General features: G+C 48.6%; 1 protein-coding gene across 2 annotated transcripts in view; it reads right to left on the bottom strand.

The window, feature by feature from the left end:
- MINDY4 (MINDY lysine 48 deubiquitinase 4) overlaps window positions 1-16,896 on the bottom strand; it is a 110,734-nt gene that overhangs the window by 78,083 nt on the left and 15,755 nt on the right. For both annotated transcript variants that reach the window (XM_047849776.1, XM_047849775.1), the window contains exon 5: window positions 11,223-11,653. In XM_047849776.1, coding sequence (XP_047705732.1) covers window positions 11,223-11,653 — 431 coding nt within the window. The remainder of the gene's footprint in view (window positions 1-11,222; window positions 11,654-16,896) is intronic.

Raw genomic sequence — 16,896 nt, 5'->3', positions numbered from 1 at the left:
TCCATAAATGCTTTGTTGAATTGAATAAAATTAAATAACATGTATTTAGATTGAGATCAAAAACTGTTTACTCTATTGGGAAAAGGCTCCACTTCTGAGGGACCCATGGCTGCAAAAGTGGCCTCAACAGGAAATGGAAGGAATCCCATGGCTTTAGTAACTTCTTGTGGAATGAGCAGAGAAAACAAAGTAGAATTTTCTGGAATGAGGCACACACATGGAATCCAGCTATACAGGAAACTGCTGTGGCAGGCCATCTTTGCGATCTGAAGAACTCTACCCAAAATGCCCTTGACAGAACGCAGGATCAAAGCCCATCTTTCTACAGTAGAGGCACCAGCCTGAGTGAGTCACGGCAGTATGCCATCCCACGGCCGCTGTTCGGGAAAATGAGCTGGGGAGTCACAAGGGAAGGTCCGCTCCATCAGAATAGAAAGGGATTTGGCAGGGGAAAGACATCATCAGCTCTCTCTGCCCCAGTCCCCGAGGCAGTTAGCCTAACAAAGTTACACTCAGGGTGCTAACAAGAATGCCCATCTTTTCCCTAAACCAAAGCCCCTTCCCAATCTTTAGGGAAAGCTATGAGCTTAGGCTCTTTCTATATGAGCCCCCATAGATGCACAGCATCCATAAATGTCTACAAATGCAGCAGAACCCAATACAGGCTCCAGAAAAAAAAGGGTTCAGGAGGCTCCAGAAAAAAAAAGGTTCAGCTGAACCACCAACTGGGTGGTTCAGTTGGTTAAGCATCCAACTTTTGGTTTCGGCTCAGATCGTGATCTCATGGTTTGTGAGTTTGAGCCCCGCATCAGGCTCTGTGCTGGCAGCACCAGCACAAAGGCTGCTTGGGATCCTCTCTCTCCCTCTCTCTCTGCCCCTCCCCTACTCATCCTCTCTCTCAAATAAATAAATAAACTCTAAGAAGGAGGGGGGTGCTGAGGAAAATTGAGAGAGTTGCTTTAGCTTTCAGGAATGAGACTCCCAGGAATACCAGCACACTTTTTCTGAAGAAATCTCAGACTGGGAGAAAAGGAGAACAATAAGTATGTCCAGGCACCACGGTGAGGCCCGTGGCAATTTCCCAACTTGGCTATTCCAACCTTGCTCACCCTTCAAGGCCCAGCCCAGGAACACCCCCTCCTCTGTGGCATCTGAATGGGCACCATCCACCTGGCCTGGGACAGATGCTGCCTGCTACTTTTAGGTGACTTTTTCTGTCCAAAAAATCACGAATCCCACTCTTCCGCGTGTTCCTTAAGTGAAGGGAAGACCTCACACTTCACTTCCCCCTCCCCAAGGCAAAGCCGATATAATCCAGTTGCATCCAATAAATGTGGAACAGTTCTGAGCAAAGTTGAGGGAGGATGGGTCATAGACAACTCACCCCCACACTCAGGCAGCTGACAGTCCAGCAGGACGAACAAAGTAGCCTGTGAGCTCTCTTCAGTGTGACATGTGCTGGGAGAACTATGAGAAGGGGGTCATGTCCAGGTGTTGGAGCAGAAAAGAGATCAGGGAAAGCTTCCTAGAGAAGGCAACATTCAAGATGACTTAAATATAGGACATCACAGTTGTGATGGTTTGGGTTGGTGGGCTGGCGGGTTGGTTGGTTGGTTGGATGGATGGATTGTTGGTTGGTTAAATGAATGTATGAATAAAAAATGAATGAGTGAATGAATGAATACCAAGTGACCCTGAGGATAAATCTGTGATTGTTTCGATTCTACTGAAAATTATCAGTTTAAAGTTTTATGACACTGTCCCAAGCAGATCACCATAATTTTTGCTTCCTTTCTCCTTTCTCCTTTTGCCCAATACTTATTGCCAGGTCCAGGGATATGGCTAGAAAAAAAGGAAGGGAGGGAGGGAGGGAGGGAGGGAGGCCCACTCCAGTCCTTAAGGACTTCATGGAAGTAAAGGTGAGTTACGAAGTCACCACGCTATAGTGAGGGTTATCCATGATACCCAGGAGCAGAAGAGAAGCGCACAGACTATGTCGATCAGGCCACCATTAGAGTGACATATGCAAGGCACCTAAGGTGAAAATTTTAAGGAGGCACTCACTCCCAGGTTCATGCAGATGAACCACCCTGAGAACGAGTGCTCCTTAAACCCTGCACCCTAGATGCCCCATTTGCGTCACTCTCATCCTGGTCCTGTTGCTGACCTCTAGATGGACCTCTTTGCAGTTCTGGTAGCCAGGGTCTAGTGAGCTAACTGGCAGACCAGCAAAAAAGCATCATGGAGGGAGGGGGGAAGAAAATTAAAAAGCACCCAGGAGAGAAGAATCTCCATATACTACCCCTGCTGGCAGCCATCTCCCAAAAATTATCCCTGAGCCTTAAGAGGCTCCTTCTATCCAGCAGTAGTGGCTTCCCTGCAGGGAACATCTTCCCGGCCTGCGTGCACTTGGGCCTTGGGCAAAGCCAGCAAGGCCCAGATGTGGTCAGAGGAGGATCGTGGAGCTGCCACTCTGATGTCCAGAGATGCACAAAATGACACCACTCACCTTTCCAAGGAGAGGTGTGGATGTGCTCTCGCTTCCTTAGCCGCACTTTCTGGATCTCAAAGGGAGTCTGGGTCATGGGAAGTCTCTCCGCCCTAGGCGATGTCCTGGACAGAAGACCCAGGTGCCCTGGAGCTGAAGGTGGCCAGCAGCGAGAATTACCCCACAGGGTAGGGATATCTGCCCCTGTCCTACAGGACTCCAAGTGGCCTGAAATGCGCACTGGGGCAGTTTCTCCTATTTAATCTCCTGCACGTGCGAGGAAACGAGAACTCGTATTCCCCCGCGGGTGGGGGGTTTGGGGGAGCACACATGTAGGGTAAATGTGGGTGAGAGGTGGGAGCGAGGCCAGCTGAGCACAGAGCAGCCGTACCCACCATAGAAGAGAGGTCCCTGGAGTCAGTTAGGAAGGTGAAGCCGGACCAGCACAGGAGCCGCAGGCCGGTACCTGTTCACACGGGGCCTCTGGGACATAGGAAAGCAAATGTGTATGTGTCAAGAGTCAGCTAATTTCGAATCTTTACAGACTGACTCCAAATAATGTGCAGAGATAAATTAAACTGGAAGTCCCACCCATTACTCATCCCATGCAGTGCAGATGGCGTCAGACCCGGGATGCTCGGGTATGGGGAAGAGCCCGTAAACCGCAAATACCACATCCTCAGCTAAGCCTCTGCCGAGCCCCAGATGGCATTGTCCACTCCCTCTCAGGGCGCAGCCAGGCATCTGTGTGCCTGCGGGCCTCTGCTCACGATCAGGAGCCTGGGAGGGGATGGGGATCCGGGAGGGACCGGGATTCGCTCCTAGCTCCTCAGGGTGCACTGTCCTTAAGAGGGGCCTGCTGAGGGCCTGCTGAATGAAATCGCCAGCAAGGGTCTCTGGAGTCCTGATGACTGATGACGATCTGCCGCCACCTACTGTCCATTCTACAAAACCCGAAAAATCTGCTGGGGCCCCCTAATGGCACTCACTGAACCCCTGGAATCGACTACTGGCTTCCACACAGAAGCAGGGACACTGATACTCGGGGCTAAAGCGGAGTCCAGGCTGCACAACAAGGCAGTTTAATTACATTCCTCACCCGATGTCACTGCTTCACCGTGAAGTCTTTGCGTTAACCGTGGCCTCTCCAAGCCCAAGGCCCTCTTCCCTGTCCGCAGCACTCCCTAACCGCTCCAATCTTCCACTCCTCTGAGGGCCACAATCGAGCACCCACAGCTTCACAAAAGGCCCTGGGCTTCAGAGGCAAGGAGCCATCTCACCCTTCTGTAGCCCTAGTGGTGGCCTGGGCACCAAAAGGGCTCAAGAGGCACCTCCCGTCTGATCGACACAGCAGGACGTTAGCAGCCACGAAGCCAGTGACAGTTCATCTGGCATTCTTGCAGCAGGGGCTGCGGTTTCATGATGGGAGGGGCTGTCTGTGGGCCTGAATTAAGCTTCATTCCAGTGTCCCCTCTAGAGTCTGTCTCCCAGCCTATAAACGAGCCTGCCTGGCCTGCCTCACCAGGGCACCCTATGCACCAGAGGTGATGGCCATGAACAGGCTTTGCAGCTTGTCTGCCATAACCCGGGTTTGGGGCACCTGGGCGGCTCAGTCGGTTAAGCGTCCAACTTCTGCTTAGGTCATGATCTCACAGTTTATGGGTTTGAGCCCCATGTCGGGCTCTGTGCTGCCAGCTCAGAGCCTGGAGCCTACTTTGGATTCTGTGTGTCTTTCTCTGTCTCTGTCCTTCCCCTGCTTGTGCACTCTCTCTCTCACACACACACATATAAATAAAAACATTAAAAACAAACAAACAAATAAATAAATATTTTTTAAAATAACACCAAGTTCTGGGCAAGTGTACAAGGACCCACAAGAATGACACAGACAACATTGGTGTCCCGCCCAGGTGCCCTTGCCTCAGCGTGCCCATCCCGGCTGCTGTCCATGTTGGCTAAGAGCTCACAGCTGCGTCCTTCTCCACAGAATCACCCTTTGCCAGACTCACGCAGGAGGTGGCACACTGCCCATCACAACCCCCCCCCGCCCCCCCTCCCCAGGACGGGCGACCCTTAGCCAGTGACTGACTTGGGAAAAAAACCCTCTCCTAGCTTAAAGGTGGGGCCAGCTCTGGGTCAATTCACACTCTCATCTCCCTGGGAGATCAGACTAAGGCCCCACATCCTGGCTGAGACCTTCCCCCACCCTGTCCGCCCCCCCCCCCACTGACTTTCTCCTGAGAGCACCCCAGTAATTACAGGCAGTCACCCCTCCATCTCAGGCTTCTAGGGCACTGGTTCTTCAGCTTCACCTGAAGCACACCACCTGGAGGGCTTGTTAAAACACACTGCTGGGGGGCGCCTGGGTGGCTCAGTCGGTTAAGCGTCCAACTTCGGCTCAGGTCATGATCTTGCGGTTTGTGAGTTCAAGCCCCACGTGGGGCTCTGTGCTGACAGCTCAGAGCCTGGAGCCTGCTTGGGATTCTGTGTCTCCCTCTCTCTGCCCCTTCCATGCTCATGCTCTGCCTCTCTCTATCTCTCGATAATAAATAAATGTTAAAAAAAATTTTTTAACAATAATCCAAAAAAAAAAACCACACTGCTGGGCTTCACCCCCAAAGTTCCAGGGCCCCATTGCTCAAACTGCATGAGGGGACGCACATTTGCTCAGGGGCTCTGGTGCCTAAAGACTGCTGCTGTGGCCCCTGCCATGGGTTGAACTCCCAAGAGAGGCCAACAACTTTCAATTTCATGCCCATGTCTACATACCGTGTTTCCAAAGGAGATTGGGCAAACAGTGAGTGGCTGGAGCTTGTGTGGCCCATGCACACCCGGAAAATAAAAGCTGAAGCCAGTTCCTGTTGCCAGATGCCCAGAGTGACAGGTTTTGAGCAGATGTACAGAAAAACAACCACAGCACAGTCCATGTGGCCATCAGAAGGCCCAGAAATTCACTCTGAGGGATTCTTACACACATGACAGGCCAGCACGTCCTCAGAGAGGTCTGTAAGCACCGCAAGGGCTGGTCACCCCCAACCAGACCATCAACTTTCACAAAGTGCCACTTGGGGAGCCACCAGGCTTAGAACACCCAGCTCTGGGGACTTCTAAATAACGAATTCCTCTCCCGTGCTCTTGGTCCTTCACCTAAGGTTTCCTGAGGACCTACTCTGGCCAAGGCACGTGGGTGATAGCAACATATGTAAAGGTACAGAGGAATGTCCTGCCCGCCACATAGTGCAATGGCGGGAAGCAGAATGAAGCAAGGGTTACCGGACTACCCAGGTCGCGGCCAGATCCAACTGATGAGCACAGAAACCTAATAAGGGCAGCCCTGACAAACCAGTGACAAATGACAGATTGTCTCAACCACAACCCCCACAATGGGAGCCCAGAAGACATATTTTCTGAGTATCTTCTTAGATCGAAGGACACGGGAAAGGAACAAAAATCAAAGCAGAAAGTGGTCCCTTCAGCCACTGAGTTAGATCCAAGGGGTTAGAAGGGCCTGACTGCATAGATATTCATGTCCCCTAACATCTCAGCAGGCCATATCATCTACCACCCCCCCCACACTCTCTCCCAGGACACATGCTCCCTGCTCCTGCCCCTGCCTCTGCCCCTAGGTGTGACTTCCATGGCCATCCCTGGGCCCAATGTTGCAAGGTGCACAGAAGGCTCCAAGTAGCCACCTTTCCTCAGCTTCATTAGGGCAGGGTGATGGGGCAGCGCTGCACACACAAGCCGGCCCTGCTGTCATCTCATGTCTTTGCCATGCTTTAAAATAACTGCATACGCAGGGTGCCCGGGTGGCTCAGTCGGTTAAGTGTCCAACTCTTGATTTTGGCTCAGGTCATGATCTCACAGTTCGTGGGATGGAGCCCCGTGTTGAGCAGTGTGGAACCTGCTTGGGATTCTCTCTTTCCCCCTCTCTCTGCCCCTCCCCAGCTCATGCACTCTCTCTCTCTATCAAAATAAATAAATAAACCTTAAAAAAAATAAAATGAAATAATTACATACCCACACATCTCTCTCATCTTGAAGAGCTCACAGGTCTGATACACACTATGACTCCGATCCATTTACTGAATCGAATGAAATGAATGGGGAAGGGGGTATAGGTGGGCAGGACTGATAGAGGGGGGTTGGGAAGGACAGGGAGCTTACTATGGCTTTTAAGTCAAAGGTGCTGAATACGGTTATGTAGTATGTGCACTGTACAAGCATGCCTAGCTGAGGGGACAAGAGGCAGCTGAAATCCAACCCATATTCCATCCACCAAACTGAGCCCTGGGACCTGCTTCCACCCAGAACCTTGAGAGGTTCCTTAAATTCTCTGGCCTCCGTTTCCTCATCTGTAACATAGGGATAATAACTGCTGGGTGGGAGGATGCCCACTCTGAACCTGCAGTGTCTTCTGGGAGTTTGCAGGGAGCTCTACTAGTCTACCCCCCTGCAGACCTTTACTCTCCTCCCTCGATGCACTCCAGCCTAAGGAAGGAAGTGTGACATAGCTGACCAGTTAATTTGGGAAAGAAAGACAAGGGGGACATTAAGCTCAGCTGTAGCCTTTCTCCTCTTGAGAGTGAGTTGCTCTCCCGGGGGCAGCCGCTCCCACCACGTGGCCGCAAGAGCTGACCTGCCCATGGCCTGAGATGAGGTGGGGAAGTCCATCTAGCTCTGGGCCCACGAGGCCTCGGGGTCTGTTGTGTCTTCTATCTTCCCCTTATCAATCACAGAAATGATATGTATGTTACTCCAATCTAACTGATATCCTTTGTTTTGTTTGTCAATTTGTTCAGAGCTCAGGAGAAGAATACTATTTAATAAGCACACAAAAGAAAAAAAACCAACAATAAATAATATTCACCTCAACCGATTAGTATAAAGAGCAAATGGGATAATACATATAAGCACTTAGCACAGTGTCCAACAAATAGAGAGTAAGTGGTAGGTAAAAACAAAGCCCCCCAAAATGTTTGTGGATTGATCAATATAAGGGTCAACACTATTAAACATGTGTGAAACACCCCTGATTATACTTCTCCTGGTATTGGGGATGGGGGATGTGAATGCACTTTTACCTGCTTACTGTAAGACAAAGTTCGCAGCATCTTTCAAGGGTTTACTAACTGGGGTAAGGCCACAGTGGTTATAAGGGGCAGAACTGCCAGTCCATGGAATCTGAGTCCAGCCCATTGGATTCCAGAGCCCATATGCCATACCTCCTAAGAGCACTGTAAACAGTAGGTGTTCAATAAAAACCTGATGACTGAAGCAGAGGGCCCAGAATAACTCTGAAAGTAAGAGCCACAGGCCAGCAAAATGCACAGGCTGGAAAGAAACCTGGACCTCATCTACCCAGTGGCCACATTTTACTGTCAGAGACAGTTAAGTCCAGAAAAAAATGACTGGCGCAGGTCAGCCAAGGCAGAGCGAGGACTAGAACCCAGGCCACCTGCTATCCAGCCACTCCTCTTTCCCCTCAACCCACCATCTCCCCCCACCGATCACCGCAGCCTGAGAATGCTCCCATCCATTAGGTTGGAGGCACTGTTCCCTTTCAGGTGCGCTCGGGTTGTGGCATGGGAGGGCAAAACAAGGCCTGCTGAGTCAAACCACAGCAAGCAGATTTTAACTCAGTGTGAAGAAGAATTGTCTCGTAGTCAGAATCACGCAAAAGTGCTGTGGGAACTGGGGAGCTCCCCATGGCAGGAGGGGTTCAAGTGGAAGCCAGTCACCACCCTAAAGGCTGTGGAAAGGATTTCTCTTCCGGGAGAGAGGTGACGCCATTTGTTCACGTTTTCCCCAGACTCTGGAGCTTGCCACCCGGGTTCTAACCCGTTCTGCCTCTTACCAGGTGTATAAGCATGCACAAGTACAGCCACTTCTCTGGGTGAGCTTCCTCGCCTGTAAAATGGGAATTATAATAGTATATCCCTCCTAGAACCATATGAGGATTAAAAGAGTGAATTTACTCAAAACACTTAGAACAGTGTCTTACACAAAACAGGTCAATATCAAAAGTTGATTGATCTTGCTACTGCTGCTGGTGGTGGTAGAAATAGTATTAAGCAAATGCTCATCGAATGCCCTCTGTGTACCAAGCGCTATTCTAGGAGCAGGGAATATGACGTCTCTGTTCTCAGGAAATTTATTTTCTATTGTGAGGGAGACACATGATGGGTAAGTAAATAAAATAACTTCAGGTAATGATAGGTGCTGAGAGGCCAAAAAAACAGGCTGGAAATGCGGGGGTAGAGGTGCAGTTGGTCAGAGAAAACCAGTCTGAGTCCAGAACATCTGACTGACAAGAAAGAGCCAGTCACGAAATGATTCGGAAGTCGGGCCTTTATAGCAAGAGGACAAGTCAGTTCTACTCATGTTGGGTAACGGGAAAAAAGACCTGTAGAAAGAATAAAGATCTAGAAGTAGCTACAAGAGGGCGCCTGGGTGGCTCGGTGGATTGGGTGGCCACTCTGGATTTCAGCTCAGGTCATGGTCTCGGGGTTTGTGGGTCTGAGCCCCACGTCAGGCTCTGCAGTGTCAGAGTGTCAGCACAGAGCCTGCTTGGAGTCCTCTCTCTCTCTCTCTCTCTCTCTCTCTCTCTGCCCCTACCCCACTTGTGCTCTCTCCCTCTCTCTCTGTTTCTCAAAATAAATAAATCAACCTTTAAAAAAACTTTCAAGTAAAAAAACAGAAGTAGCTACATCAATGCTGAAACAAAGGAAGAGAAGGGGGGACTGGCCCCACCAAGATACTAAGCTATAACTACGGAGTCATAGTAATAAAAGCTGTGGTCATGTGGTTTTAGATTTTTCAAAAAGGACGGAAGACCAATAACTCCAATAGAGAGCTCAAAGACAGACCCACATCGAAACGGGAACTTTGTAAAGAATAAAGGTGGCTTCAGGATCAGTGGGGTGAGGAACAGATTGTAGATGGTGCTGGAAAACTCTCTTACTCTGTGGGGAAAAATAGAAGCGGATCGTTTCATCCTACCAAACGCAACAGGCAAATGTAAATGCAACAATTATCCCAACTAAAATAAAAATTATCTGGGGCGCCTGGGTGGCACAGTCGGTTAAGCGTCCGACTTCAGCCAGGTCACGATCTCGCGGTCCGGGAGTTCGAGCCCCGCGTCGGGCTCTGGGCTGATGGCTCGGAGCCTGGAGCCTGTTTCCGATTCGGTGTCTCCCTCTCTCTCTGCCCCTCCCCCGTTCATGCTCTGTCTCTCTCTGGCCCAAAAATAAATAAACGTTGAAAAAAAAATTTTTTTTAAATAAAAATTATCTGAGAGGATTAAAAATTCCCAATATTCACTGCTGAGAAGAGATAAGCTTTAAATCTATACCGGGCCATAAAGAAATCCCAACAAATATCAAAAGACTGAACTCATACAGAGTGTGTGTGACTGAAGTGAAAACAAGCCAGAAATCAAAAACAGAAACCAGAAAAATACCCCAGATGTTTGCTTCGGTCAATATGTGTCTAAATAACCTAGGGGTCAAAAGAAGAAATAAATCACAACGGGAATTAGAAAATATTTAAACTAAGTCATATGAATAGACAACATATGAACTCACGGAATACAACAAAGCATTGCTTAGAGGAAAATCTGTCGCCGTAAAAGGTATCACAAAAGAAGGCTGAGGGGAGCAGAGGGTGGAGGAATGGGTGAACTGGGTTTTTGTGTGGTTTGTTTTTTTTTTTAGCTTAAATAAATTATAATCTTTTAAAACAGAGGGAAGGATCCCGGCAAACCCCATAGGGTTTTGGTCAGAACCCTTAAGTAAAAGGCTATAGAATGGATGAAAGTAAAAAGATAGAAAAAGATATTCCATCGCTATACTATAATCAAAGGAAGGCTGGGGTAGCTCTCCCTAAATAGACATTAAGGCAATAAGCATTACCAGAGATAGAGATTTCATAATGATAGAAAAGTCTATCCGACAGGAAGATACAAAACTTCTAGATGTACACGCATCGAATAACATAGCCACAAAATGTGTTAAGCAGAGTAGGCCCAGCTTACTAGGGTCATAAAGGGAGTTTATGGACTATAATCTATTTAGTTTGCCTGTACCACCAGCACCCAAGTGCCTAACTCTTCAAGAGAACAGAAAAAAGGGGCACCCCTTCAAGCATATCCTAGATAATGGAATCTCATGGTGTTGTTGCAAGGAAGGAAATTTGCTAGCCAATCTCCTTCACGAATTTATACGTAAAACCCTACATACAAATATTAATAAATTTAATCAAATCATATACAAAAAGATAATACATCCAAGTAAGATTTATTCCAGGAATGTAAGGTTGGTTGACATTCAAAGATGAATCAATATAGGAATCATCAAGGTCTATTGTGAAAGAATAAAAGAAGAGTAATACAAAAAAAAAAGTTTGCCCCCAAGAGCCTTGTGGGAGCCGATACATCACCACGTCTGGGGCCTCCCACAAGAAACATCTCTTACGCCACATCAACCTGGCCATGTTGCTGCAGGTAAGTCTGGGAATCACGTGCCAAAGTCTCGAGACTGTGAGAAGAAAAAAGGACCAAGGAACCCTCCCTCCTCTGAGGCTTCCCGTATGTACGCACTCTGGGCTGTTCTCTCCCTCGTGGGGGGACCATACCCACTTTCTGGACTTCACAGGCTTGCTCTGAGAGCCCAAAGAGCCACGGGGGACTGGGCAGATCTCTGGGAAAGCCATCACCTCAGCACAGCCCGCTCACCTGAGGGGCAGGGGCTGGGTCCCCTGCCATGTGAACGCTCTCTCCAGCCTCTCCTGGGTCGTCCTGGCACTCCCACCTGGCAAGGAGAACTTCGAGGGCATCCTGTTGCCCTCCGGGCCACTGTCCACAGCTGGGCTGTCCTCTGCAAGATCTCGCCACCTGCCGCTCCCCCTCTGCAGGAGCCCTTTGCTGGGCAAGTGAGGGGGGCTGCTGGGTGTGGTTTTCTGTTTTTCTGAGGTCAGCTCACTGAGTGGGCCCAGGGGACTTCTGGAAGTGGAGCCAGTGCTGGATGCCAGGCCCTCCTGGGCTGCAGGATGGGCCGGGGCACTGGCGGAGAGCTCAGGCACTTTCTGGCCCTCTTCCTCGGAGGCCTGGGGGGCGCCGCTGCTCAAGGACAGGGACCGCCTCAGGGAGCGCTTGCGAAGGGAATCCTGAAAGGGGCAAGGACAAGGGCAGTGAGGATCCCATCCCCTTCAAGGGAGGTGGGAAAACACTCCATCCCACACGACAAGCATTTGCCCATGGCGTTTCCTCCCCCTGGAACATCTTTCCCCATTCCCAACTCCTCTTAAAATCCCACCTATCCTTTGAGGAGGTACTCACAGGCTGCCACATCCGTAATGCTGTCACCGTGCTCCACGTGCATAAGCCCCAAGAGCGTGCCTCGGCTCTTCTCCCACAGTCTTACAGAGAACAGCGTCCAGGAGCAGGTGCAGCTGTAGCTCCAGGGTCGGATCTGTTTCCCAATTCCTGCATCACCACCTACCTACCAGCCATGCTCCCTGTGGCAAGTTATTAATTTCTCTGTCCCCCACTGCCCTCACCTGTAATAAAACCTGTCCACAACCCACAATCTGGAATTTCTCTCTTTTTTCTTAATGTTTGTTTATTTTTGAGAAAGAGACAGACAAACAGAGCATGAGTGGAGGAGGGGCAGAGAGAGAGAGGAGACACATAATCCAAAACAAGCTCCAGCCTCTGAGCTATCAGCACAGAGCCTGACACGGGGCTCGAACCCACGAAGATCATGCGAGATCATGACCTGAGCCCAAGTCAGACACTTAACTGACTGAGCCAACCAGGCGCCCCTAATTTTTTTTTTTAATGTTTATTTTGAGGGGCAGAGAGAGAAGGAGAGAGTCCCAAGCAGGCTTCAAGCTGTCAGTGCAGAGCCCGATGCAGGGTCTCGGTCCCAAGCCAAAATCAAGAGTCAGAGGCTTACCCAACTGAGTCCTCCGGGCACCCCACACTATCTGTAATTTCTAAAACCTCTCAAAACAAGTTTCTTCTGGAATCCTGTGGCAAATTCTTCTGAACTGTTACGAGGTTGTTTATAGTCTTTTTCTAGTGTGAATATTCATATCTTTAGTTGTAGAAATGTCAATATTTTTGCTTAGGGGGTGCTACCCCAAACCCTACTGCAAAGCATTAGGTGATATATGGTTTGTGCATGGTGTTTCTTTCCTGAAAATAATGAAATTCTGAATTCCAAAACACATCTGGCCCAAAGGTCAAATGAGAGATTGGGGACCTATAGCATCTATTTTCCACAAGATCATAGTATGAAGGGAGACACCCGTGGAAGGCACTGGCACAGAGCCAGACCCATGAGGGCAATCAACAAACATCAGCCACTGCTCTCTAGCTTTTCCCCAATCCCCAGTCACACAGGGCCTTAGCCTCTCCTGCTGATAGACCAGGAACAGCAGAGGCCAATCTTCATTCATCTCTGGTGTCCAGAGTTCCCAGCTCAGTGACCTATACCTAGTAAGCGCTCAAGGCTTGCTTAGTTTTTGAAATGAAGGAATTCGAAAGGAGTCAACAGAAATGTCCTACTTTACTGTCAATGATCAACTGATGAAATGGGAACACAATTTACCAATCTAGGATAGGGGAGCGGAGGTAGAGGGGACAAAAACAGACCTGCGAGGCTTTTCCTGGGTTTAAAATTTGGGATCTCTCAGAATTTCCAGAAATAATCCTGAACCCAGTGGTAAAGCCCGAGCTGGAATAAAAATAGCTAATTCTGTAGTATTGTTGCCTAGTGGAAATTACTAGGCACTACAACCCTCCGAAAGCCACCAGGGCATCCCTGCCACACAGTGCAGAAAATATTAGTCACCATTCCCAAGGAGACCCAAACTCTGGCCAAAGGCAGGGAACCCAGCCTCTTACTCATCCTTCGTAAGTACAGAGCTGACCTAGTAAGTAAAAAAAAAAAAAAAAAAAAAAATGATGAAATACCTAGCAAATCTTGCTCTTCTCTTTCGAGCAACCAATTAAGTATGGCCAAGGTACTCACAGGTCCACAGAACACTTTCTAGAAAGCCTGGGGAAATTCTACAACAACCTGTCCTATCTTTCAATGCCCTTCGTAGGATTCAGGTACCCCAAGGGAAAAACACACCTCCCGAGGCAATCATCCCCCCTTCAGAAGTTTGGGTCAATCTCCTAGTGGTAAAGCAGATCTATGCAATCTGCCTCGCATCTCAGTTGTGAAGGGGGTCTCAACTGCACGGATGTGATGGGATGTCGCTGTAGGACAGGACCCCAGCATTCATCTGGTCCACCAGTTCTCAAAGCGTGATCCACCAGCCTTAAAGGTCCCCAAATCCTTCTAGGGAGCTCAAACCTCTTTTCATAATAATATGACATGAGTTGCCTTTTTCACTGTGTTGACATTCACCGTAATAATGCAAATGCCCTGGTGGGAAAAACTGCTGGCCAGTAGCACGAATCCAGGGGGTGGCACCGAACTTTACTAGCACTGGAGGTATTTGCCACCACTTGCAGTAACAGTACATAAGTAAAATGCTAATTTTGCTTAAGAACGTCCATGATGAGGGGCGCCAGGGTGGCTCAGTCAATGGTTAAGCATCCAACCTTGGCTCGGGTCATGATCTCACGGCTTGTGAGTTCGAGCCCCGCATCAGGCTCTGTGCTGACAGCTTGGAGCCTGGAGCCTGCTTTGGAGTCTGTGTCCCTCTCTCGCTCTGCTCCTCCCCCGCTTATGTTCTGTCTCTCTCTCTCTCAAGAATAAATATTTTTTTTAAAAAATTGGAAAAAAAGAAAAGAGAAAGAACGTCCATGCTGAAGCATAACACTTACTAACTGTATTCAATCTCAACCCTATGGTCCACATCTCTTTAATATTCCATGGGATAAAATGGGAGGTATATATACGCACTCCGCTGGGTGCAGAGGACCCGGCTGTCTCAAGGAAAAGCACTTGTGCAACCATCTGAGCTGTGAAACGAACTTGCTAATGTTTTTCGCGGAACAACTGACAGACAAACTATGGTTACTCAGACTTGGGTATCTGGCAGGCGTTTTCTTGAAAATAAACTGAGCCTGTCACTTCAAGCGCAACAACTGATGAACGGTCAGTGATAAAATACAAATTATCAGGTAAAAATGAAAATTTGGGGAAACCTGAATCAGCCACGGTGAGCTTGAGGGCTTCTCAGCACTTAAAAATTTTTTCTGATGAATTGGGTGGCAACATCAAGCAATGTGATTTTTTTGATGTGGGTTGTTGGGTTGTTTTTGTTGTTGTTTCTTTTTTTTTTTTTTTTTTAATGAAATGTGTTCACATTCAGAAGATCTCAGGAACCCAGATAACTCAGTAAGCCAATATTTTCCAAGTGAGCAAATGCATCATGTTACTAAACTAGGCAGTGGCAAAAGATTCATTCAAAGTGCAAGGCAGACCGATAGATATTGGTAAGGTACAAAAAGTTCCTGGCTATGCTTTCAGACTCCACAATAAGAAACCACAACTTGTCTAGTTTGGTGCAGCATCAAAGAATACCCCTGGTTTCCGGAAGAGACTAATAACACGCTTTTCCCTGTTCCAACTACATATCTGTGTGAGGCCATATTTTCTTCATGGACTTCAACTAAACTATCATAATGGCACAGACTGGATGGAGAAGCAAATATGAGACTTGAACTATCCTCCACTAAGCCAGACATAAAGAGATTTGCAAAAATGTGAAACAGTGCTCCTCATCTCACTATTGTTTTGGAAAATATGGGGGGGGGGCGGGGTTTGGTTTCACAACATGTTATTTGTATTAAGTGTAATGGGTTTACTATTGTTGATGGTTTAGTAAGTAAATATTTTTTTTAATTTCTCAGTTTTAATTTCTAACGTGGCAAATGTCAACAGCTATAACCCACATAACAAAAGCTCTTCAGGTCCCTCAGTAATTTTATGAGTATGGAGAGACCCTGAGACTACAGTGGTTTGAGAACCACTGATAGGGTGTAAAACAATGTCTCCAGCAGAGAGCATCCCTGGTTTCCCCTTGACCCAACTAGTCTAGTGGCTTCCGACATGGCCTGCTCTCCTCCTGAAGCATCTCTGACTGAAGTTCCTCATACGGGCCTCCACCTGCTGGTCCCAGGTGTGCTCTCAGGAGACATCAGGCCAGGCTACACCACTCACCCCAACAAAGGGCCAGCAAGCCCACACTGCGCTCTGCACACAAGTATGGCAGAGTCCCTGCTCTCAGGAGGCCCACAGCCTAAGCTCAAGAGGCCTGAGAGGGATCATCTCCCTCGCCACTCCAGTCCACCCACTTGGAGCACCGGCCGAAGATGCCCAGGAGATTGTGACGTCACATCCAGGCTTGACAGGAAAAGAACACTGAGCTCACTAGCAATGTCTGCTGCAGGCACAGCATCGGGCACTTGCAGGCATTTGCCATCCTGGGACCGGGTTACTCCTACATCCGTGTTGGAAGAAATCTCTTCTGTTCTGCCCCTCCTCCCACCTTCTGTCTTCTCTTCCCAAGACTAAACATTCCCAAATCTTGCCACTTCCGCCAAACTCTTCACCTTCCTGGCGGCTTTCCTCTAGGCATGGTCCAGTCCCTCTCCAAATACAAGACACGAGGATGGGACATGATGTGAACGTGCACTGTGAGCCACGCACTGGTTCGCCTCCTTGATCTGGACACCAAGACTGTAGGACCATCTCCAGGCTGTGAAATTCCAGTGCTCGGCAGAGCCTTAGCCACCTGATCTGACAAACAAGACCACGGCCAAGAGGAATAAAGACCTTGACCAAAACCCCACAAGACGCAGGCAGAGGCAGGGAGAGGGTCGGCTTCTTTATGTCTTGATTCCAAGTGAAATGGGAGAATATCACCAGCCTCTAGAGCCACAGCCCACATCTAGCCATGCAGCACAGGACAGGACGTGACCAGCCATGGGCACCGATGACCTATGTGGGTTTGCTCAGGCTCCCTCATTTGACTAATACTACACTGTGACTTGGTGTTTGGTTTTCCTTTGGTTTTCTGTTTCTTTGCTGTTTCACAAACTCCTTTTATATTCATTCTCTCATTTGGTTTAGTCCCCCCACCTAACGCGACCCTACCAGAGCCCCTCCTTAAGGAAGACTATAAAAGAATGATGTGAAATTATTAGAATTTCTTTTTAAAGCAAAGCAAATGAGACTATTAGGGTTGGGATTCCTTTTACCCTTTTACCTATGATGTCTTAAAAAAATAAAAAAGATTTTCTCTAGACTTGGATGGGTCACCCACCACTCCTGAATGGCAAAGGTAAAACTAGAAGATACATGTGTTCTCACTCAGCAAAGGAAGACAAAGCCATGGCATCCACCTCATTGACATGGTGGGTAAACTGAGGGCAGGGAAGGAAA

Source organism: Prionailurus viverrinus, chromosome A2 (assembly GCF_022837055.1).
Source record: "Prionailurus viverrinus isolate Anna chromosome A2, UM_Priviv_1.0, whole genome shotgun sequence".
NCBI lineage: Eukaryota > Metazoa > Chordata > Mammalia > Carnivora > Felidae > Prionailurus > Prionailurus viverrinus.
Note: the sequence above shows the minus strand (reverse complement) of the source record. Positions and strands in the feature narration are given on the sequence as shown.